This window comes from Hemitrygon akajei, unplaced genomic scaffold, assembly GCF_048418815.1.
Source record: "Hemitrygon akajei unplaced genomic scaffold, sHemAka1.3 Scf000033, whole genome shotgun sequence".
NCBI classification, from domain to species: domain Eukaryota; kingdom Metazoa; phylum Chordata; class Chondrichthyes; order Myliobatiformes; family Dasyatidae; genus Hemitrygon; species Hemitrygon akajei.
The window spans coordinates 9444802-9469880 of record NW_027331919.1 but is presented as its reverse complement, the minus strand read 5'-3'; the positions used below and the strand labels follow the sequence as shown (position 1 = coordinate 9469880).

Sequence of the window (25079 nt, the reverse complement as noted above, 5' to 3'; positions counted from 1 at the left end):
GCAACAGAAGCGGGCTTCTGCGCCGCACCGCTGGTGGTAGAAGCACCATTGTTCGTTGGCCTCCTCACCCCTGCCTCTGGGGTTAGCGGGCTCTGCGGCCGGGCCTGGTCTGGTTTGCTGCTGGGAGCGTGGTCTGGTGATATGTGCGACGGACGCCCCACTCTCCTTCTTGGCTTTCCACAGCACGTCCGCCCGGGCTGCCACCCTCCGGGGTTCGCTGAAATTCGTGTCGGACAGCAGCCGGCGTATGTCCTCGGGCAGCTGCTCCAGGAATGCCTGCTCAATCATCAGGCAGAGCTTGTGTCCTCCAGCCAGGGAGAGCATCTCGTTCATCAAAGCCGAAGGCGCCTTGTCATCAAACCATCCAGGTGCAGTAAGCTGGCAGCTCGATCGCGCCGTGAGAGTCCGAAAGTCCTTCTGAGCAGGGCTTTGAATTCTGTGTATTTGCCGTCCGCTGGGGGCGACTGTATGAACTCCTCACCCTGGGCGGCTGTTTCCTGGTCGAGGGAGCTCACCACGTAGTAGTAACGTGTGGCATGAGAGGTTATCTGCCGAATGTGGCATTGGGACTCTGCTTGCTGGAACCATCGGTGAGGTCGCAGCGTCCAGAAGCTTGGCAGTTTTAACGAAACCGCATGAACAGTTGCAGCGTCGTTCGTTTTCGGCCCAAACGATATTTGTCGGGGTCACCAAATGCAGCGGTGTGCTACACGCAGCGCTACAATAACGACACGCAGTCAGTGAGCTGCAGTTGCAAAAGAGGCTTATTCAAACTTCGCGGCCTCGCTTTAAAGCCTTCCTGATCCCGCCCTCCCCGGTCGGGAATGCTGTAGGGGGCGCGTATTCACAGTCCCGTCCCGCGCGCGGGCTTTTCCCCTTGCAGGGGAAGCAGGCTTGGCGACCTCTTTGGGACCGGCCTCAATGCCGGCGCGGGCCGCTTTGTGAGCCGGTTCGAGTGCGCTGGGAAGTGGGTCGCTGCAGTACCTCAGTTTTACCTTCGCCGGCTTCACCTTTACCTTGTCGCCTATCCTTAACCAGCCTACCTTTCGTTTCCCTATTCTGTTTTCCCTTATTCGTATCATATTCCCCACACAGTCCTTTTAGTGTCTCCCGCGATTTCAAATTTCCTTCATTATCACATACACTAATCCATCTTCGACCTGCTTTACCAAATGTTTTGGCTCGGTCTATTAATTAATTCTTCGGCCGTTTATTTTTTCTCCAATTGGACATTAAACCTTCCATTTTTGTCCGGCATTACGTTTCCAAATTGCTTCCTCTGCCTTCAGACATTTATCTAAGTCCCAGCTCCCACCCAAAGGCTAAATTCCACGACCCAATTTCTTATTTAGCCATGCCGATAAGATAACCTCCGGTAATCATTTGCTCTTTCAGGGTCAACTCTGCATAGTCTAAATAATGGCGTGTTATTCCCGGACTTATCTAATGTTTGCCCCATGCTTCTTAACCGAGTGGATCAGCCGCCTCCTTTTCACACATCCACTTCACATCCTGACCTTCGGGTGTGGGATTTCCCCTCTTAACAACCGGTCTAAGGCTGGAGGCTGATACCTCAGAGTGAGGTTTTACCACCAGATACCCTACTGCCCCTGTTCCCCGTTAATCTTGTGCCGTGTCTCTCTGCATCCACTTTAAGATCCTGACCTTTGCGTGGGGGATTTCCCCTCTAAACCACCGGTCTAAGGCTGGAGGCTGATACCTCAGAGTGAGGGTTTACCACCAGATATCCTACAGCCCTTGTTCCCCGTTAATCTTGTGCCGTGTCTCTCTGCATCCACTTCAAGATCCTGACCTTCGCGTGGGGGATTTCCCCTCTTAACCACCGGTCTAAGGCTGGATGCTGAGACAGGCGAATTATCATAAGCGTACTCCCATTGCGTATTTATAACATCCGGATAGACTGCAGGAGAGAGCCACATCCCCTGTGTTTGGCCAAACTTCTGTTCTGTCCCGTGCTGGTCAATTTACCGCGCCACGCCCCCCTGCACACGCACCCCCCCCCCCCACACACACACACACCCGCCAATTAAGGTGCTCACCATCTTGAAATATAATAGGTTACTGCCACTAACCCACTGCCCAATTCGCGGCGACGCACCCGAAGATAAATGTAATAGATCACTGTTAATTATCCGCTGCCCAAATCTTCAGCACACACAGACTTTAATTCATACAATACCTCACAACCTTAAATACTCGCAATATCTCGTCGGGTCCTCTGTTACCCCGATACCTCATAAACTTTATTACCCACAATCCCACGTCGGGTCCTCCGTTACTCCGAATCTACTGACCTGTGGTAGTCCGACGATCCTCAGCTCAGGTTTCAGAAGGAGTCGGTCAGAGGTTACCCGCCAGACGAATGGTTCGTCAACGTGGACAATGAATGAGAGAGCTCAAGGTCAATCTTACCTTGTGGGGCCATCCATCACAGGTCACGGCCACCGACGCGACCACTAACGCCGTCTGTCGGGAATACCTCGTCTTGGACTCCTGTCTGGCTCGCCAAATTCTCAAAGGCGGATCGACCCGATGCAGTTACGCAAGGTAACAGGAATTCAATAAAACCATAAAACAAGCGGTAATTCATCAAACTTCACTCTTTATTCATAGCAAGCTCCGTGAGAGTTACAGGCTGATCACCCAAAGCGACAGTCCGGACACTGCCCACCCCCCGAACACAATCCCACACAATTTATAACATTGATCATTACAGGAAATATTATAATAACGCGAGTAAATACAGTTTTAGAATAGTTTCGATCACATGCTAAGATACAATTAGGTGTAATATCATTATTGGACAGTTATAATTATTTCTGCCGAGACCAGCATGGATACAATCTCAATTCCTCATGCCGACACCTGCGCCTGCTCTCCAACATTCTACCACCCCACCCCCGCACTATATATTTTATTTAGACCTATTTCCAACGCTATTAGGGAGCAATATCTGGTCCATCATTTGTTGATGTGTAAGGTTCCCTATTTTTGCTGTACAGCAACTAACATAAGGTACCGAAAAGGTAAATAAACTAATCAAACCCCTTAATCCATTCCCCCATTTACCTATCCCTCTACAGAAGTTTTATCGTTCTCTTCATCACTAGAACACTTAAACACTCCCTTGGTATTCACCGTTTTTGCAGTATTGATTATTTTTCCCAATTTACGGTAATTTCGCAACTTTGCACCGTACCGAGGTCAGGTTGGAGTTGTACAGGGCGTCGGTGAGGCCGCGCTTGGAGGGCGGTGTTCAGTTCTGTTCGCCCTCCTGTAGGAAAGATGCCACTGAGCTGGAAACAGCGCAGAGGGAGATTCTCGAGGATGTTGCCGGGACTCGAGGGTCTGAGTTATGGAGAGAAGGCAAGAAGGAGGGAACTTCGTTCCTTAGAGCGTGGGTATGAAGCCAGGAGGGGCACAGATATGGTGAATGTGCACACTTTTTCCCCTGGGTTGGGGAATTGTGAACCAGAGTGCACAGAATTGAGGTGAGAGTGTGTGGAGAGAACGGCGAGAGGAGAAGCAGAGAATGGGGTCCGAGAGGGAGAGGAGGGGGAAAACGGAGTAAATTGCTGAGAAGGGAAATAAATGGGGGAGCGGGGAGAGCGGGACAGGGAGCGGAGAAGAGTGGACAAGATGGGGAGAGTGGTGGGGGAGAATGGGGATGCGAGTAGAGGAGGAAATTGCGGTAGGTAGAAGTGGCAGAGAGGGTGGGAGTGGATCAGAGGGGAAGAACGAGAGTAGTGGGGGAGAATGGGGATGCGATTAGAGGAGGAAATTAGGGTAAGAGGGAAGGGATGAGAGGGTGTGAAGGGGTACAATGATGGGGGAGTGAGAGTGGGGTAGATTGAATAGGAGAAGCGGGGTGAATTCACTTGATTGAAGTCGGCTCGACAGTCTGTTGACAGAGACCTCGGATCTCTTCAGCAATATCCGGGTATAAATATGCCGATTTCTCGCAGATGAATCTGTGTTTCCTTTTGCAATTGTAATTGTAACTGTACGAGTCACACTTACTGCAGCTGGGCGATCCATAGAACATCTTGTACAGAAGATCAGAGGCCACATTGCTATGAAAGAGGTTGAGACTTTTTCAACACAGAGAAAACAGATCCAGCAGACAACAGGAGATCGTCTCCAAACTAATCCCACTAATCTGCGCTCTCTCCACAGCCCCGGGGTCCTGGCCGTACGAATCCCATTACCCCGCTCAACCCTACAGTCCCGAGTCAGCTCCCAAATTACTGCCACTTGCCCACCCTCTCTCGACAACCCCGCATGAGTCAACAAAATAATCCCACTCTCCTGATCGGCCTGTGTCAGTCTCCAAACTAGCCCCACTTCCCGACTCTCCTGACCGCCCTGTGTCAGTCTGAAAACCAATCCCACTGACCCACTCTCTCTCCACGGCCTCGTGTCACTCTCAAACCACCGACCTGTAACAGTCCAAACCTCACCCATCTCTGCATCTTCCAATCCAGTAAGTTCTGTATACATCACCGACCGAGGTGGAAACAAATTCCTGTGAAGTGAAATCCCTTCCATTAATTTGCATGCAACGCCCTGGGAAATGTTTCACTGCTGATGTAATGGTTTCTCTGTAGCAGTAGTGTGTTTGTGTTATGACGAGAGATAACGGGGGCTTTGGAATGTGTGGCGTCCCCTGATGGGAGGGGTTTTCTTTCCTGTGAGCCCGAGAGCGAGGGACTCGCGGGCTTTTGTTCGGCAGAAGATGGGGAGAGAAGATGCCAGATCGGGGTAATCGTAGACTGCAGGCGTGAGCGGATTTGGAATGGGGTCGGGAGTCGACCACGCCCGGGGGAAATCGATGGAGAACGGACGGACGGGAAAACAGTGAGCTCCAAGGAGAGCATTAGACTGTTTCGCTAAAATGGGCCCTTCTTCTCTTCGTTTTCTGAACTAACCCTGGAGTCAAATGAAGAATCGTAAAGCCCAGTCGTTTAATTGCAAATGGTGAACTGCTCGTAATGTCGTGGGATTGATTTGTAACCGGGACACACATCCACACAAACGGGATTTCTCAGTTTGACCGGGCCGGAGGCAGTATCGCCGCCCGACCCCCAGACAAACGCATGCTGGTTGAACCGGATGTTAACATTTAGCCTCTCTCCATGCCTGTCAACAGGAAAACGTGAAGAGATGGGGTCACCCAGTGATGCTCCCAGGAATGTGTGATGGGACGTTGTGGAGTGAGGTTCACTATGTGTCTGACGCTAGGAGTGTGTGACGGGATGGCGTGGAGGGACTACATTCGGTCACACTCAGTTGTACCATGGAGAGCATTCTGACAGGTAGCATTACTGTCTGGTATGGAGAGGCTATTGCACAGGACCAAAAGAAGCTAGCGAAGGTTGTAAATCTAGTGAGCTCCATCGTGGGCACTAATCTACAAAGTACCCAGGCCATCTTCAGGAAGTCATGTCTCAGAAAGGAAGCGTCCATTATTAAAGACCTCCAGCACCCAGGGCATGCCCGTTTCTCACTGTGACCATCAGGTACGAGGTACAGAAGCCGGAAGGCACACTCTCAGCGATTCAGGAACAGATTCTTTCTCTCTGCCATCCGATTCCTGAATGAAGCTTTGGACACTTCACCATCTTTTATAATATACACCAATTTTTTGACGTTTTAAATAATCTATTCAAAATGCCTGATAGATTTACTTGTTTATTTTTTACAATGCTTTATTTTATTTATTATTTTTTCTCTCTCTGCTAGATTACGTATGGCATTGAACTGCTGCTGCTAAATTAACAAATTTTACGACACATGCCGGTGATAAAAAACCTGATTCTGATTCTGATTCTGGAGGGAGATTCACTCTGTGTCTGACCACGCATTGTGTGACGGGACGGTGTGGAGGGAGATTCACTCTGTGTCTGACCACGGGAGTGTGTGATGGGACGGTGTGGAGGGAGATTCACTCTGTGACTGACCCCGGGAGTGTGTGATGGGACGGTGTGGAGGGAGATTCACTCTGTGTCTGACGCCGGGATTGTGTGATGGGACGGTGTGGAGGGAGATTCACTCTGTGTCTGACCACGGGAGTGTGTGACGGGACGGTGTGGAGGGAGATTCACTCTTTATCTGACCCCGGGAGTGTGTGATGGGACGGTGTGGAGGGAGATTCACTCTGTGTCTGACCCCGGGAGTGTGTGATGGGACGGTGTGGAGGGAGATTCACTCTGTGTCTGACCCCGGGTGTGTGTGATGGGACGGTGTGGAGGGAGATTCACTCTGTGTCTGACGCCGGGATTGTGTGATGGGACGGTGTGGAGGGAGATTCACTCTGTATCTGACCACGGGAGTGTGTGACGGGACGGTGTGGAGGGAGATTCACTCTTTATCTGACCCCGGGAGTGTGTGATGGGACGGTGTGGAGGGAGATTCACTCTGTGTCTGACCACGGGAGTGTGTGACGGGACGGTGTGGAGGGAGATTCACTCTTTATCTGACCCCGGGACTGTGTGATGGGACGGTGTGGAGGGAGATTCACTCTGTGTCTGACCCCGGGAGTGTGTGATGGGACGGTGTGGAGGGAGATTCACTCTGTGTCTGACCCCGGGTGTGTGTGATGTGACGATGTGGAGGGAGATTCACTCCGTGTCTGACCCCGGGAGTGCGTGATGGGACGGTGTGGAGGGAGATTCACTCTGTGTCTGACCACGGGAGTGTGTGACGGGACGGTGTGGAGGGAGATTCACTCTGTATCTGACCCCGGGAGTGTGTGATGGGACGGTGTGGAGGGAGATTCACTCTGTGTCTGACCCCGGGAGTGTGTGATGGGACGGTGTGGAGGAAGATTCACTCCGTGTCTGACCCCGGGAGTGTGTGATAGGACGGTGTGTTGGGAGATTCACTCTGTGTCTGACCCCGGGAGTGTGTGATGGGACGGTGCGGAGGGAGATTCACTCTGTGTCTGACCCCGGGAGTATGTGATGGGACGGTGTGGAGGGAGATTCACTCTGTGTCTGACCCCGGGAGTATGTGATGGGACGGCGTGGAGGGAGATTCACTCTGTATCTGACCCCGGGAGTGTGTGATGGGACGGTGTGGAGGGAGATTCACTCTGTGTCTGACCCCGGGAATGTGTGATGGGACGGTGTGGAGGGAGATTCACTCTGTGTCTGACCCCGGGAGTGTGTGACGGGACGGTGTGGAGGGAGATTCACTCTGTGTCTGACCCTGGGAGTGTGTGATGGGACGGTGTGGAATAATTCGATCCAGGTTAGACCCCGGGAGTCACTTACATCTTCCTCGTTTGATTTTATTTCGAGAAGCCTTGTATCAAATTTTGAACAAAATTCCCTCGCTCCATCATAAGGTTTCTCCAAGGTGGATATGAAATAACACCGATCTTCGTTTTCGATCCAGTTCTGAGGACACGTTTGTACTGCAAATCAGGAACAAAATAAAACACTAAATCTCCCTCCATACCTCCCATTGCACCGACTTGGATCAGAAAAAGTCAACCTCCCTCCACAACGTCCCATCCCGGTTTCAGACAGCAGGTGTCGCTGCTTTCTCACCTTCCCATCACGCACTCCTACAGCCAGACTCGGAGTGAACCTTCTTCCATACCGTCCCATCACACAATCCCGTGGGCAGACACAGAGTGAATCTCCCTCCACACCGGCCCATCACACATTTCCGTGGTCAGACACAGAGTGAAGTTCCCTCCACCCTGTCCCATCACACTCTCCTGGGATAAGAGGCGATGCGAAGCTCTCCACCTCCTCCCTCCCTCTCCCCACCCCTCCCCCCCCCCTCCCGTGATTAGAAGCAGGATAAGCGGGAGATGTTCTTTCACCTCTTCTCCTGGTGAGGTATTGGCACATCAGAGCTTGTCTTTCGGTGAAGATTCTCTCCTTCATTTCGAGCTGTTTGAATTGATGGCGGAGATCGGTGTGCGTTAGATTCAGCTCTGAGAGATTGTAGTTGAGGACGGAAATGTTGTTTTCGAGAATGGAGATGTTGTCGTTGAGGATTGCAAGATTCTTCAGACAAATCCTTTGGGAGAGATCCAGGCGGAAATTTTTAGATATCCTGGAATCTAGGGTTGAGTTCAACTCATGGACTCGCTGTTGACACTGGCGCTGGGTCCTGTTCATCTCCTGATGTTCTTCCCAAAGTCTCTGATAGTTTCGGTGGGAGGTGATCAGAGACCGACGAGTCTGTGATACTGAGAGTGATAGTAAAGGGTGTCAGTGACACGGTGTGAGGATAGTCGGTGTCGCAGTGTGGGGATTGTTGGTGTCACGCATAGGGCTGTATCAGTGTCACGAAGAAGGTTGAGTCGTTGTCACAGTAAGGGAAGTGTCGGAGTCAGGGTGAAGGGAGTGTGAATATTACGGTGTTGGGTGTGTAAGTGTCACGGTCAGGAGACATTCGGTGTCACCGTGACGGGAGTGTCGGTGTCACAGTGAGGGACGCGTGGTGTCACAGTGACGTGAGTGTCGCTGTCACAGTGTGGAGCGTGCCGTAGTCATGGTGAGGGGCGTGACGCTGTCACTATGAGGCTCGTGTCACTGTTTCGGTGTGGGGTGTGTAAGCGTCACGTTAAAGGGCGCGCTGGTTTAACAGTGCGGGCTTCACAGTGTCACGGCGAGGGAGGTGTGCCGGTGCCAATGTGTTCGCAGTCTCGGTGTCAAGCTGAGAGGAATATCGGTGTCACAGTGAACGAAAAGTCATTGTCACGGTATGGAGCGTGTCGGGATCACGGTGTTGAGAGTGTCGGTGTCGAAGTGAGGGGTGCGTTGGTGTCACGGAGGGGTATTTGCCGTTGTCACAGTGATGGGAGTTTCAGTATCACGCAGAGGGGTGTCAGTGTTACAGTGAAGGCTGTGTGGTATCACAGTGAGCCTTGTATCAGTACGACAGAGAGGGAGGTGTCGGTGTCACAGTGAGGGGGAATTTCCATGTCACCGTGATGGGGCGTTTCCGTGTCACGGTGAGGGACGATGTCGCGGTGTGGGGACTGTCGGTGTCACGGTCAGGGGCGTGACAGCGTCTCTGTAAGGGCACTGTCACTCTTACGGTGTGGGGTGTGTAAGTGTCAGGGTGAGTGGAGTATTGGTGTAACTGTGTGGCCTGGACGGTGTCACGGTGTTGCGAGTGTCGATGCTACAGTGTGGGGAATGTTGGTGTCACGGAGATTGGAGTGTCGGTTTCACAGTGAGGGACGTGTCTGTGTCTCGGCGATAGAGTGTCGGTGTCACAGTGAAGTGTGTGTCCGTGTCACGCTGAGCTGTTGCGCTAACATTTCATTCCACTCTGCCTGTTTACGGCCGGACTCCACCAGGAGCCAGTTCGACTTACCATAGATCGACAGCCCAACAACTATCGCGACGAGGGCGAACGTAACCAGGCAGAGTAGGTAAATCTTACGGTAAGGTCTATTTCCGATGTTCTGTTTAGTTTCCTGTTTATTCTGACCTATAGAGAGACCATTCAGCGAGTGTGTGAATTCAGGCGTTTCGCCCACGGGACACCCTCCCACCCACCATCCGCGCTTTCTCCTGCCACCACGATCACCCCCTCCGTCTCTCAATCTCATCGACTTTCAGCCGTCATCGCCGAGAGTCCAAATTCCTTGACTTGGCAAAGGCTGACAGGCGTCTGACGGATTCCAGAGATCAGTCAGATCTCCCCTGAGCCTCCTCCGCTCCAGAGGAAGCGACCCAGGTGTCCGACCTCTCGTTTTAACACATGCCATCGAATCCCGGTAGAGTCCTGTTAAAACCCTCCGGAGGCTCCCCAACACCCCGACATCCTTCCGATAATGGGGTGACCAGAACTGTATACAATACGCCTGTTTCAGCCTAACTAGTGATTTTATAATGTTGTAACATAACTCCATGACATTTGTACTCAATGCCCCGAATAATAAAGGCAAGAATGCCATAGACCTGCTTAACAATCCCAACAAACTCTGCAGCCACGTTCAGGGAGGTATGAACGTAGAGTGCAAGATCTTCTGCTCATCGAGACTGTTTCGGGACTAATTTACAGAGAGAAGTCAGGCAGGTTGGGACATTGTTCCTTGGAGCGGAGGGGTGACTTGCAACGGCGTATGAAATCACGAGCGGTGAATGCGTACAGTTATTGTCCCGAGATTTGGAGAACTGAGGAGCAGAGAGCAGAGGTCCAAGTTGAGATAGGAAAGGGATTTAATAGGGGAGCGAGTGACAAGCTTTCTTTACCCAGATTGTGATTAGTCTATGGAACGAGCTGACAGAGGAAGTGGTCGAGACAGATGCATTTTAAACCTGGACACCTGGGAGCATGACATGTGACCGCTCCAGAATGACGTAATCACTGTGAACTCTGAACTGTTTGTCCAGTGAGAGTGGGGAGGGATATGGGAGGGAGTCGGGGAGAGAGAGAGGGGTGGGGAAGAGAAAGAGGGGCATAGGTGAGGGGGAGAGAAGGGGTGAGACAGCAAGAGTGAGGGTAATGGAGAAGGAGGAGGAGAGGACAGACGTGGAGACAGAGAGAAAGCTATAATCATTGACAGAGGGGAGAGAGTGATGTGGGCCTTGGGCAGGAAAAGGTGAGAGAAAGAATGGGGAGAGAGAACTGGGAGGGAATGGGGAGAGGGGGCAGACCGTGTCGGGGGGAGAAACGAGTGAGTGGAGTGAGAGAAGGAGAGCGGGTTGAAAAGTGAGTCGGAGGGAAGGGAGAAGTGGAAGACGGATGGGAAAGAGACAACAAGAGAATTTCAGAGACAGAGAGGGGAATGAGCGAGGGGGGAGAGCGTCGGGGAGCGGGAGAGGGGTAAATGGAGAGGAGAAGGCGTGGAGGGGAGATGAGCGGCAAACTGAGGGACAGAGAAAGGTGGTAGCAGCGGGAGGGGTAGTGGACGAGGTGTATGAGAGTGAGCAGAGAGAGAGGGAAAGAGTGCAAGGGAGAGACCGAGAGTGGTAGAGACGGTGACTGTGATAGAGGGGAGACGGGAGAAATGCGACTGGGCGAAGAGAACGGGACAGGGGAGCCAGCTTTGGAAATAGAGTGAGGCAGGGACAGGGGACAGAGGAAGAGAGGATACGGGGTGAGAGAAGGGGAAAGAAGGAAAATAGTGTGGGGTTAGAAAAGAGAGAGAGGGGTAAAGGTTTTATACCGCGCTCCCTCCTCACCGTCTCTCCCACTGTCCACCCTCCAAACCACAACAATACGGCGCTAACATCTCTACAAACCCGCCGCAGGGCGTTCGCTCCTCATCACTCCCTCCTCCACACGGCCCAACCCAAACGATCTCGACTCGCCGATCTTCCCCACAACACTCACTCCTCACCACATCCCACGGCGTTCCCTCTATTCCGCCACTCCCAGGGCGCAACACACCACACCGACCATCAAAGAGAGTTCCCTCCTCTTCGCCTCCCTCACGCGATCCCTCCGTGTTATTCTCAAACAGGGAATCATTAGGGTCAACTGTACGTTTGCGCTGAGATCTCTCAACAGGATTGGACACGTCACCTTAACAGGGCCAAAGCAGCATAGATGAAACTAACCTCGATCAGTCCGGACTCGGGGCTCAGAGATGGTCTTTAAATTGATTTCCAGTTGCGATACATCAGGTTCAGCTGCGGACCGCACAGTGAGAGTCAGACACAGAGAGAAGTTCCCTCCACATCGTCCCATCACACACTCCCGGGGTCAACACGGAGTGAATCTCCCTCCACACCGTCCCATCGCACACTCCCGGGGTCAGACACAGAGTGAATTTCCATCCACACCGTCCCATCACATACTCCCGGGGTCATACACAGTGCGAATCTCCCTCCACACCGTCCCAGCACCCTCTCCCGGGGTCAGACACACAGTGAATTTACCACCACACCGTCCGATCACATACTCCCGGGGTCATACACAGTGTGAATCTCCATCCACACCGTCCCAGCCCCCTCTCCCGGGTTCAGACACAGAGTGAATCTTCCTCCATACCGTTCCATCATAAACTACCGTGGTCAGACACAGAGCGAATCCCCCTCAACACCGTCCATTCACACACACCCCGGGTCAGACACAGACAGTGAATCTATCTCCACACCGTCGCATCGCACACTCCCGGGGTCAGACACAGAGCGAATTCGCCTCCACACCGTCCCATCACACATTCCCGGGGTCAGACACAGAGCGAATCTCCCTCCACACCGTCCCATCTCACACTCCCGTGGTCAGACACAGAGTCAATTTCCACCACACCGTCCCATCGCACACTCCTGGGGTTAGAGACAGAGTGAATCTCCCTCCAGATCGTCCCATCGCACACTCCCCGGGTCAGACACAGAGCGAATCTCCCTCCATACCGTTCCATCATATACTCCTGTGCTCAGACACAGAGTGAATCTCCTTCCACACCGTCCCATCGCACACTCCCGGGGTCATACACAGAGTGAATCTCCCTCCGCACCGTCCCATCACACACTCACGGGGTCAGACAGAGTGAATCTATCTCCACACCGTCGCATCGCACACTCCCGGGGTCAGACACAGAGATAATCCCCCTCCACACCGTCCCATCACACACTCCCGGGGTCAGACACAGAGTGAATCTCCCTCCACACCGTCCCATCACACACTCCCGCGGTCAGACACGGAGTGAATATCCCTCGACACCGTCCCATCACACAGTCCCGGGGTCAGACACGGAGTGAATTTCCCTCCACACCGTCCCATCACACACTCCCGGGGTCAGACACAGAGGGAATCTCCCTTTACACCGTCCCATCGCAAACTCCCGGGGTCATACACAGAGTGAATCTCCCTCCACACCGTCCCATCACCCACTCCCGGTGTCAGACACAGAGTAAATTTACCTCCACACCGTCCGATCACACAGTCCCGGGTTAGACACAGAGTGAATCTCCCTCCACACCGTCGCATCGCACTCTCCCGGGGTTAGATACAGAGCGAATACCCCTCTACACCGTGCCATCAGACACCCCCGTGGTCAGACCCAGAGTGAATCTCCCTCCAGACCGTCCCATCACACACACCCCGGGTCAGACACAGAGCGAATCTCCCTCCACACCGTTCCATCATATACTCCTGTGCTCAGACACAGAGCGAATCCCCCTCAACACCGTCCCATCACACACACCCCGGGTCAGACACAGGCAGTGAATCTATCTCCACACCGTCGCATCGCACACTCCCGGGGTCAGACACAGAGCGAATCCGCCTCCACACCGTCCCATCACACACTCCCGGGGTCAGACACAGAGGGAATCTCCCTCCACATCGTCCCGTCACACACACCCGGGGACAGACACAGAGTCTATTTCCTCCACACCGTCCCATCTCACACTCCTGGGGTTTGAGACAGAGTGAATCTCCCTCCAGATCGTCCCATCGCACAATCCCGGGGTCAGAAACAGAGTGAATCTTCATCCACACCGTCCCATCACATACTCCCAGGGTCAGACACAGAGTGAAACTCCCTCCACACCGTCCCATCACACACTCCCCGGGTCAGACACAGAGCGAATCTCCCTCCATACCGTTCCAGCATATACTCCTGTGCTCAGACACAGAGTGAATCTCCTTCCACACCGTCCCATCATACACTCCCGCGATCAGACACAGAGTGAAACTCCCTCCACACCGTCCCATCACACACTCCCGCGGTCAGACACGGAGTGAATCTCCCTCCACACCGTCCTATCACACACTCCCCGGGTCAGACACAGAGCGAATCTCCCTCCATACCGTTCCATCATATACTCCTGTGCTCAGACACAGAGTGAATCTCACTCCGCACCGTCCCATCACACACTCCCGCGGTCATACACGGTGTGAATCTCCCTCCACACCGTCCCATCACACACTCCCGGGGTAAGACACAGGGTGAATATCCCTCGACACCGTCCAATCTCACACTCCCGAGCTCAGACACAGAGTGAAGTTCCCTCCGCACCGTCCCATTACACATTCCCGGGGTCAGACACAGAGTGAATCTCCCCCCACACCGTCCTATCACACACTCCCGGGGTCAGACACGGAGTGAATCTCCCTCCACACCGTCCCATCACACACTCCCGGGGTCAGACACAGAGTGAATCTCACTCCAGACCGTCCCAGCACACACTCCCGGGGTCAGACACAGAGGGAATCTCCCTCCACATCGTCCCGTCACACACACCCGGGGACAGACACAGAGTCAATTTCCACCACACCGTCCCATCGCACACTCCTGGGGTTAGAGACAGAGAGAATCTCCCTCCAGATCGTCCCATCGCACAATCCCGGGGTCAGAAACAGAGTGAATCATCATCCACACCGTCCCATCAGATACTCCCAGGGTCAGACACAGAGCAAATCTCCCTCCATACCGTTCCATCATATACTCCTGTGCTCAGACACAGAGTGAATCTCCTTCCACACCGTCCCATCGCACACTCCCGGGGTCATACACAGAGTGAATCTCCCTCCGCACCGTCCCATCATACACTCCCGCGGTCAGACACGGAGTGAATCTCCCTCCACACCGTCCTATCACACACCCCCGGGCTCAGACACGGAGTGAATCTCCCTCCTCACCGTGCCATCACACACTCCCGGGGTCAGAAACAGAGTGAATCTCCCTCCACATCGTCCCGTCACACACACCCGGGGACTGACACCGAGTCAATTTCCTCCACACCATCCCATCGCACACTCCTGGGGTTAGACACAGAATAAATCTCCCTCCAGATAGTCCCATCACACACTCCCGGGGTCAGACACAGTGTGAAGCTCCCTCCACACCGTCCCATCACACACTCCCCGGGTCAGACACAGAGCGAATCTCCCTCCATACCGTTCCATCATATACTCCAGTGCTCAGACACAGAGTGAATCGCCCTCCACACCATCCCATCACACAGTCCCCGGGTCAGACACAGAGTGAAACTCCCTCCACTCCGTCCCATCACACTCTCCCGGGGTCAGACACGGAGGGAATCTCCCTTCACACCGTCCCATCGCAAACTCCCGGGGTCATACACAGAGTGAATCTCCCTCCACACCGTCCCATCACACAAACCCCGGGTCAGACACAGAGTGAATCTCCCTCCACACCGTTCCATCATATACTCCTGTGCTCAGACACAGAGTGAATCGCCCTCCACACCATCCCATCACACAGTCCCCGGGTCAGACACAGAGTGAAACTCCCTCCACTCCGTCCCATCACACTCTCCCGGGGTCAGACACGGAGGGAATCTCCCTTCACACCGTCCCATCGCAAACTCCCGGGGTCATACACAGAGTGAATCTCCCTCCACACCGTCCCATCACACAAACCCCGGGTCAGACACAGAGTGAATCTCCCTCCACACCGTTCCATCATATACTCCTGTGCTCAGACACAGATTGAATCTCCCTCCACACCGTCCCATCACACAAACCCGGGGTAATACACAGTGTGAATCTATCTCCACACCGTCGCATCGCACACTCCCGGGGACAGACACAGTGATAATCCCCCTCCACACCGTCCCATCACACACTCCCGGGGTCAGACACAGAGCGAATCCCCCTCCACACGGTCCCATCACACACTCCCGGGGTCAGACACAGAAAGAAACTCCCTCCACTCCGTCCCATCACACACCACCCTGGTCAGACACAGAGCGAATCTCCCTCCATACCGTTCCATCATATACTCCTGTGCTCAGACACAGAGTGAATCTCCCTCCGCACCATCTCATCACACACTCCCGCGGTCAGACACGGAGATAATCTCCCTCCACACCGTCCCATCTCACACTCCCGTGGTCAGACACAGAGTGAAGCTCCCTCCACACCGTCCCATCAGACATTCCCGGGGTCAGACACAGAGTGAATCTACCCCCATCCCGTCCCATCACACACTCCCGGGGTCAGACACAGAGTGAATCTCCCTCCACACCGTCCTATCACACACTCCCCGGGTCAGAGACAGAGCGAATCTCCCTCCATACCGTTCCATCATATACTCCTGTGCTCAGAAACAGAGTGAATCTCACTCCGCACCGTCCCATCACACACTCCCGCCGTCAGACACGGAGTGAATCTCCCTCCACACCGTCCCATCACACACTCCCGGGGTCAGACACAGGGTGAATATCCCTCGACACCGTCCCATCTCACACTCCCGAGGTCAGGCACAGAGTGAATTTCCCTCCACACTGTCCCATCACACATTCCCGGGGTCAGACACAGAGTGAATCTCCCCCCACACCGTCGTATCACACACTCCCGGGGTCAGACACGGTGTGAATCTCCCTCCACACCGTCCCATCACACACTCCCGGGGTCAGACACAGAGTGAATCTCACTCCAGACCGTCCCATCACACACTCCCGGGGTCAGACACAGAGGGAATCTCCCTCCACATCGTCCCGTCACACACACCCGGGGACAGACACAGAGTCTATTTCCTCCACACCGACCCATCGCACACTCCTGGGGTTTGAGACAGAGTGAATCTCCCTCCAGATCGTCCCATCGCACAATCCCGGGGTCAGAAACAGAGTGAATCTTCATCCACACCGTCCCATCACATACTCCCAGGGTCAGACAGAGTGAAACTCCCTCCACACCGTCCCATCACACACTCCCCGGGTCAGACACAGAGCGAATCTCCCTCCATACCGTTCCAGCATATACTCCTGTGCTCAGACACAGAGTGAATCTCCTTCCACACCGTCCCATCGCACACTCCCGGGGTCATACACAGAGTGAATCTCCCTCCGCACCGTCCCATCATACACTCCCGCGGTCAGACACGGAGTGAACCTCCCTCCACACCGTCCTATCACACACTCCCGGGGTCAGACACGGAGTGAATCTCCCTCCTCACCGTCCCATCACACACTCCCGGGGTCAGACACAGTGTGAATCTCCCTCCACACTGTCCCATCACACACTCCCGGGGTCTGACACAAAGGGAATCTCCCTCCACATCGTCCCGTCACACACACCCGGGGACAGACACCGAGTCAATTTCCTCCACACCGTCCCATCGCACACTCCTGGGGTTAGACACAGAGTAAATCTCCCTCCAGATAGTCCCATCACACACTCCCGGGGTCAGAAACAGAGTGAATCTTCATCCACACCGTCCGATCACACACTCCCGGGGTCAGACACAGTGTGAAGCTCCCTCCACACCGTCCCATCACACATCCCCGGGTCAGACACAGAGCGAATCTCCCTCCATACCGTTCCATCATATACTCCAGTGCTCAGACACAGAGTGAAACTCCCTCCACTCCGTCCCATCACACACTCCCGGGGTCAGACACGGAGGGTATCTTCCTTCACACCGTCCCATCGCAAACTCCCGGGGTCACACACAGAGTGAATCTCCCTCCACACCGTCCCATCACCCACTTCCAGTGTCAGACTCAGATTAAATTTACCTCCACATCGTCCGATCACACAGTCCCGGGGTCAGACACAGAGTGAATCTCCCTCCACACCGTCCCATCACACACACCCCGGGTCAGACACAGAGCGCATCTCCCTCCATACCGTTCCATCATATACTCCTGTGCTCAGATACAGATTGAATCTCCCCCCACACCGTCGCATCACACACACCCCGGGTCAGACACAGAGTGAATCTCCCTCCACACCGTTCCATCATATACTCCTGTGCTCAGACACAGATTGAATCTCCCTCCACACCGTCCCATCACACACACCCCGGGTCAGACACAGAGCGAATTTCCCTCCATACCGTTCCATCATATACTCCTGTGCACAGACACAGAGTGAATCTCACCCCACACCGTCCCATCACATACTCCCGGGGTCAGTCACAACTTCAATCTCTCTCCGCACATCTTTCTACCCCCTTACCTTGGATAGGAGACCATGAATCCGTTTTTGTAAACTTCACATTCATGCAAGTCTCGCTGTCGTCCATTCTGTCGAGTATTCTCTGCGTCTCTGAGCTCAGAAAGAGGAAGCAGCTGTTATTAAAGGAAGTCTGTGTTTAAAGGATAGTTGGACAGACACAAACAAACAGCAGATCAAGGACCGATAATGGGAGAGGCCGAGAGCAGGGGAGGAGGTGCCGGGCAGGAGGGGCAATGAGGTTGTGAAAGTGCGTGCTTTCGAGAGATGAGAGTGGCGGGGGGAGTAGTTGCGACAGTGGGGAGAAAGAGGGGGAGTGGTGAATGAGGGAAGAATGGGGGGGGGGGTCGGAGAGAGAGACCTGTGTGACAGGGGCAAAGAGGGACGATAGGAGATAAAGAAGGATCACGGTCAGATGTAGAAGAGAATGGACATACGGTGCAGGAAACGGTAGGGGATATTTGTAGAACATTTAGGTGTGAGGGAGAGAAAGCAGAGGGCGAGCTGATGAGGAATTGAGAGATAGAAAGAGAGAGAGGGACATGGAGGTGTGAAAGAGTATGAGAGGGAGAAGAGAGTGCGCTACAGAGAGGGAGGAGGGATGCAGGGGAGGAACGATGGAGGGGGAAATGAGTGGAAGATGCATTGAGTCGAGAAGAAGTGAAATACCGAGTGGTATGTATCACACATGCCGAGCCTTGTTGTCCGGGGGAATTGTGTCCCTTACCACCCATCCACCCGCGGTTGGTTCCTGGTTTGATCGTCTGACCCTCCCACTGCCCTGCTCATCGCCGGGGATTCAGACCCTCGGTGCGCGGGAAACCACCGCCCCAGGGACAAACACCAAACACCCACCGAAGCAAGCGAGCCCCCTCCCTCCGAGAGAAATGAACATTTTCCATTGTCTCTCTCTATCTCTGTCAATCTACACAAAATTGCTATGTTTAGACTGTGCAGTGTTTAGCAAACAAAATGGGTGTCTCAGTATTGAAGTTTACAGGAAACGGACGGACGCTGATCAGTATCTACGTTATGACTCTCATCTCCAATTAGAACTTAAGTTGGGGGTTATCAGTATTTGAGACAAGTCTTGAAAGCCTTCGTCTTCACTGCCTGGTTCGTCATCAAAACAACAAAAACAAAACAAAACAGCAGGAACGTCAGCCCAACAGACCGAGTTCAGGAGTTCTCTCAAACACCCTCCTTTACCTTCTGTCCAATCTGAATAAGTCACTGACTCCCTATCTCTCCCCATGAATGTACCAATCCCACTTCAGGCTCGCACCTCTCTCCAGCTCGCTCCCTCTCTCTACCCCCTCTCGCCGTGAGCCTTTCCCATGTCACACCCCTCCTCACTAAGCCTTCTCTCTCTGCCCCCACACTCTCTCTACCCCACTTTCTCACTTCCCATTCTCTCCCGCTCACACTGTGCTTTCACCTCACGGAAATGTGACAGGGACGTTTCCAGGAAGGGCGCCGCCTGCTGGACAGGCGGGATCGGTTAAATTATCCATGGTGAGTCAGGGCGGAGACGAAAGGGGAAGTGGGGTTTGGAACTCAGGGTGGGGGCAGCAGATTGCGAAGAGGGGGGTGGTGTGCGTGGCGTTGTGCTGGATGCTGGAGCGTGTGTGTGTGTGTGTGTGTGTGTGTGTGTGTGTGTGTGTGTGTGTGTGTGTGTGTGTGTGGTGTGTGTGTGTGTGTGTGTGTGTGTGTGTGTGTGTGTGTGTGTGTGTGTGTGTGTGTGTGTGTGTGTGAGAGAGAGAGAGAGAGAGAGAGAGAGAGAGAGAGAGAGAGAGAGAGCCCCGGAATCGGCGAAACAAACACACCCGGAGTCGGACACAGAGTGAATCTCCCTCCACACCGTCCAACACACACTCCCGGGGATAGACACAGAGTGAATCTCCATCCACTCGATCCCAGGATCAGACAGAGAGTGCAACTCCTTCTGCCTGGTCCGGTAACACAGTGAGGTATTATGAAACAGCAAATCTCCCTCTCTGCCCACTGTCCCTTCTGACCATTCTGTATTGGCTCAGAACTGAGAGATTGATTTGTAGTTGAAGGGGGGAGTCTAACTCCAGACGTCAGCTCTTCCCCGTTCTCTGCACAAATCCCTGTGAACACATAGAGGGAGACGTTTGTGGAGAGAGGGATGTGACAGAGACGAGGGGGTTGCATGGCTGTGGTGGTTCACGGGGAATGATTATCGGGGAGGGAGGCGATGACGGAGAGGGTGATTGTTTTAGATGTCGAAGGGGATCGAAGGAGACGGAGAGGCGTGCAGATGAGGGTTAAGGTGACGGAGGTGGGGCGAACTACAGCGGAGTTTGGAGTGTCCGAGGACATCTTCAGTCTCTCTATGCTGCAGTCGGAATTTCCCCCCGCTTCAAAAGGGCGACAATCACACCAGTGCCCGAGAAGAGTAGGGAGAGCTGCCTCAACAACAATCACCCAGTGACACTCACACCTACGGGGATTAAGTGCTTGAGAGCCTGGTCATACCCAAAGTCAACCCCTTCTCAAACAAGGACATGGACCCGCTGTAATTTGAGGAACTCCGCAAAAGGTCCACAGCGAATACAATCTAATTTGCTCTCCTCTGGACCCTAGACCACCTGGACAATACAACACCAACGGCAGGCTGCTGTTGACTGACAACAGCTCGGCGTTCAGCAGAATCCTCCCCTCAGATCCTGGGCCGGTGAACCTCCCTCTGTAACTGGATGATGGACATCCTCATCGGGAAACCTCAGTCAGTGCAAACCGGCAGTGACGTCATCGATCTACAGGTGGTGCTGAGGAAGCAGGGAGGGTTCAGAGAAACGGGACGAATGGTCAATGAAGCGGCGGGTGGATCGCTGTGTCGGGACGTGTTTGGCCATGCACTGTGGTCGAGGAAATAGAGGCGTAGACTAGATGTCGAGGCTTCTTAAAGCACCAGTGAGACCTTACGGAGTATTGTGAGCGGTTCCGGGTCCCTTATCTATTCCGGCCAGGCGTTCTTGCATTGGGAAGGGTTGAAAGGAAGTTCACGGGAATGATTCCGGGATTAAAACGCTTATCAGATCAGGAGCGTTTGATGGCTGGAACTCAGAAGAATGAAGGGGGCGATGGAAGGATTGTTGTTGTTGACACCGTTAGCAAGTTTAAAGGCCCCGATAAAGTCGATGTGGAAAGAAGGTTCCCCGTGGTGGGACAGACGAGGACCAGTGGACCCAAATCGAAATGGAGGTCCGTCCTTTCAGAACGGAGATTGGGAGGAATGTATTCAGCCAGAGTATGGTAAATGTATAGAATGAGTTCCACGGGCGGCTGTGGATTCTGATATTGTGTATATTGACGTCAGAGGTGGACAGATTGTTGATTACTCAGGGCGTGAAGGAATACGGTGAAAAGGCAGGAGATTGGGGCTGAGGGGGACCTGGATCAGACATGATGAAATGGCGCAGCAGACTCGATGGCCTAATTCTGCTCCTATATCTCATGGTCTGATTTTAGGTTCCTGTGTTGCCGGGTGTCAACATCTCAGTGGATCTGTCCTGGTGGGACCAACACATTCATGCAAACACGAAGAGGGTGTGATGTTCCCGACTGAACAGCGCCAGGCAACTAAGTGTCGGCACGTCCATTCCCCGGAGTTTGATGAAATGTCACTTGCTCTTTAAGGGTCAGACTGACAATGATTGCCCGTCAGCATTGCTTCATGGAAAGTCTGTCGTTGACGTCCCCGTGCTGAGCACTCAGTGCTCAACCGTAGGAGATCCATTTCGAGAACTGTTCTTTTCGAGAAACTTTAGATGTCCTTACTGTCGTCTTGTTTATTTCGACTCTGAGTTTCACTGTATTCCAGACCATACTCTACAATTCCCATGACCACCATAGATCTCTCGTTAAAGAAGGAATTACAACGTTAGCAGTTTGAGAGGATTCTGTCTTTCATTGAAAACCAGCTAGTGATCGCTGGGAATTATTGCATCGCCGCCTGGTACGGAGGCTGCAAATCACAAGGTAGCCAAAGGCGGCAGAGTGGTGTTGACTCAACCAGCTCCATCACGGGCACAACCCTCCCCAACATCAGGGGCATCGACAACATGCGATGCCTTGACAGGGCGACATCCAACACTGAGGCCCCTCACCCAGGGAATAGCACCCTGTTCTTTTCTACCATTGTGGAAGAGGCACAGGAAAAATAAATCTGAAAGATTCAGGAACACCATCTGCCCCTCCGGTATCATAGTTTATGAATGTAGGAACACTGCATCGACATTTTTGCGGGATTTTTGTTTTATCTTTTTGCTCACAGATAAGTCACAGATAATGATTCAGGTGGTAAACATCCTATACAGTCCTTTGATACTGGGTGCGGGAGGCCTGATAGTGAGGGGAAGGAAAATGGGGATGAAGTAGGGGGAGACGACAGGGGAGAAGTTATGAGAGAGAGCGAATTTGGAGGCTCGAGGGAAAAGAGAGAGCGAGGTGCCGAGTAAGAGTGCTATAGGTAAAGAGTGGAGAATAGGTTCAGGGCCAGGGGCACAGGGGATGGGGTTGCCAGAGTCAGCGAGAGAGTTGCGGTGGGGGGGGGGGGGGGGAGTTTGTTGACACTAGATTTAAGTCGGCCTCACGGGCTTTTGACAGAGATCCCGGATCTTTTCAGGAATATCCGGGCACAAAGGTGCAGGCTTCTCACAGATGAAACGGTGAAGTTCATCTTTGCAAATGCTGTTCCGAGGAGATTTACATTCACCGCATTCGAACTTTCCAGAGTTCACCTTGTACACGACATTAGAGGCCACTTCCCTGTCAAGGAGGTAGAAGCAATGTCAAAAGGGACAACAGAACTCCAGCAGACAGTCAGGTGTCTGTACCCAAAATACTCCAATTGACTCAATCTCTCATCACCGACTGGTGACCGTCCCCAAAATACTCCCACTGACTCAATCTCTCCCCACATAGCTGTACCAGTTCGAAAAACACACTCACTGACACATACTCTGCAGCCCTGTCACCCCAGATTAATCCCTGGCCCAACGCCCTCTCCACAGAGTTGTGACAGTCTCCGAAATAGCCGCACGATCCCTCTTTCTCCCCACGGCCACGTGTCAGCCCCCATGTTACTCCCACACACCGATTGTTTCTCCAGGGCTGCGTGTCTGTCCCAAAATACTTGTACACCTCCCCCCCACTCACTCTCACCCAACAGCCCCGTGCCTTTAACCAAAATAATCCAACTGTCCACTCCCTTCTCGCATCCCGTATCAGTCTCCAAATGGAACCCATGGCCCGTTCTCTCTTCAAAGACTTATATGCCAACAAATCTCACCCGACTTTGCATTTTCCAACCCAGAATGCACTGTCTTGGTCACCGACAGCTTTGGTAACAAATTTCTGTGAAATTAAATTGTTATAGTTAATGTTTGAAATCGATCACAATCTAAGGAGCGACATTCACTCTTTGACACCGGGAGATTGCGCTGGGAAGTCGTGGAGGGAGTTTCAATCTGTGTCAGAACTCGGGTTTGTGTGAACAGACAGTGTAGACGGAGCTTCAACTTCTGTCTGACCCCGGGAGTGTGTGATGGGACGGTGTGGAGGGAGCTTCACTCTGTGTCTGACCCCGGGAGTGTGTGATGGGACGGTGTGGAGGGAGTTTCACTCTGTGTCTGACCCCGGGAGTGTGTGTGATGGGACGGTGTGGAGGGAGATTCACTCTGTGTCTGACCCTGGGACTGTGTGATGGGACGGTGTGGAGGGAGATTCACTCTGTGTCTGACCCCGGAAGTGTGTGATGGGACGGTTTGGAGTGACCTTGACTTCTGGTGTGGATATATCTTCTGTCGATCTGACACATACCTCTTGCTCTGTTGAATTTATTTCAAGAAGCTTTGAATTCAAGTGAGAACAAAGTTCTTTCGCTTCATCGTAAGGTATTGTAAACGTGGATATGAAATAACACAGGTCTTCATTTCTGATCCAGTCTTGGGAACACGCTTGCTCTGGAAATCAGGAACAAGAAACAGTGAATCTCCCTTCACACCCTCCAATCACACACACACCCGGTGTCAGACACAGAGTAAAGCTCCCTCCACACCGTCCCATCACACACTCCCGGGGTCAAACACAGATTTCTGGGGATGGGGTGGTGGACTGTCACAGCGGTGCTGTCCACTATCCCATATAGGTATTATCAATCACATCCTCACTTTCCCTAATTAGCTGAAGGTTATCAAGTTGCAGGACCTAACTCAAGGGGCTTCATCTCAATGCACCAGCTGCAGATGTGATCCTTGAGGAAGCTGGGAGTCTCCCAGGATCCCCAAATCTGGCATTCCTGGTCAACACTAGTCCTGAATTAGATTTCCTTCATTTGGAGAAGATTTGGAGAAAGAAGTCTGAGAATTCGAACTGGAGTGTTGCGGGAGCCATATTGATGTTTTCTTCTCATCGGTGTTAAGAGAGGCGGGACTGCGCAGCCGTGTGACGTCGGGCAGTGAAGCGCGGAAGAGTTAAAAGCACAGCCTTTTTCTGCGGGCAGTGGAGTAATCCAGGAGTAAGGTGAAGGCTTAAGGGCTTTGGCTCAATGGGCTAAGGCGGAAACGGGCGAGGCAAGGAAGGTTTAGTTTTCATTTTTTTCCCTGTTATTTGAGTAATGGGGGTATTATGAGAGTAAGGGCAACTTTCTATTCTCGGTGTCAAATGTGGGAGGTCCTGGAATCTGCTAGCCCCCGGAACGTCCATATCTGCGCCAGATGCGCCGAGCTGCAGCTCCTCAGGGACCGTGTTAGGGAAATGGAGCTGCAGCTCGATGATCTTCGTCTAGTGAGGGACAGTGAGGAGTTGATAGAGAGGAGTTACCGCAGGTGGCCATACCAGGGCCAAGGGAGGCAGACAAGTGGGTCACGGTTAGGAGATGGAAGGGGAAGAGTCAAGTACTAGAGAGTAGCCCAGTGGCTGCACACCTTGACAATAAGTACTCCTGTATGAGTACTGTTGGGGGATGGACAGCCTCCCTGGAGGAAGCAACAGTGGCCGTTTCTCCGGCACAGAGTCTGGCCATGTAGCTCAGAAGGGTAGGGAAAGGAAGAGGAAGGCAAGAGTAACAGGGGATCGATAGTTAGGGGGTCAGATAGGCGATGCTGTGGACGCTGTCAGGAGACCCGGTTGGTAGATTGCCTCCCTGATGCCAGGGTCCGGGATATTTCTGATCG

The 25079-nt window shown here is 53.1% G+C and overlaps 1 protein-coding gene across 1 annotated transcript in view; it reads left to right on the top strand.

Annotated features, from left to right (window-relative positions):
- LOC140719889 (uncharacterized) overlaps positions 1 to 22067 on the top strand; it is a 134800-nt gene extending 112733 nt beyond the window's left edge. The window contains exons 13-16 of the mRNA XM_073034815.1: positions 184 to 373; positions 2456 to 2568; positions 20485 to 20575; positions 21825 to 22067. Of these exons, the coding sequence (XP_072890916.1) occupies positions 184 to 373; positions 2456 to 2568; positions 20485 to 20575; positions 21825 to 22067 (637 nt within the window). The remainder of the gene's footprint in view (positions 1 to 183; positions 374 to 2455; positions 2569 to 20484; positions 20576 to 21824) is intronic.
- Positions 22068 to 25079: the final 3012 nt, after the last annotated feature.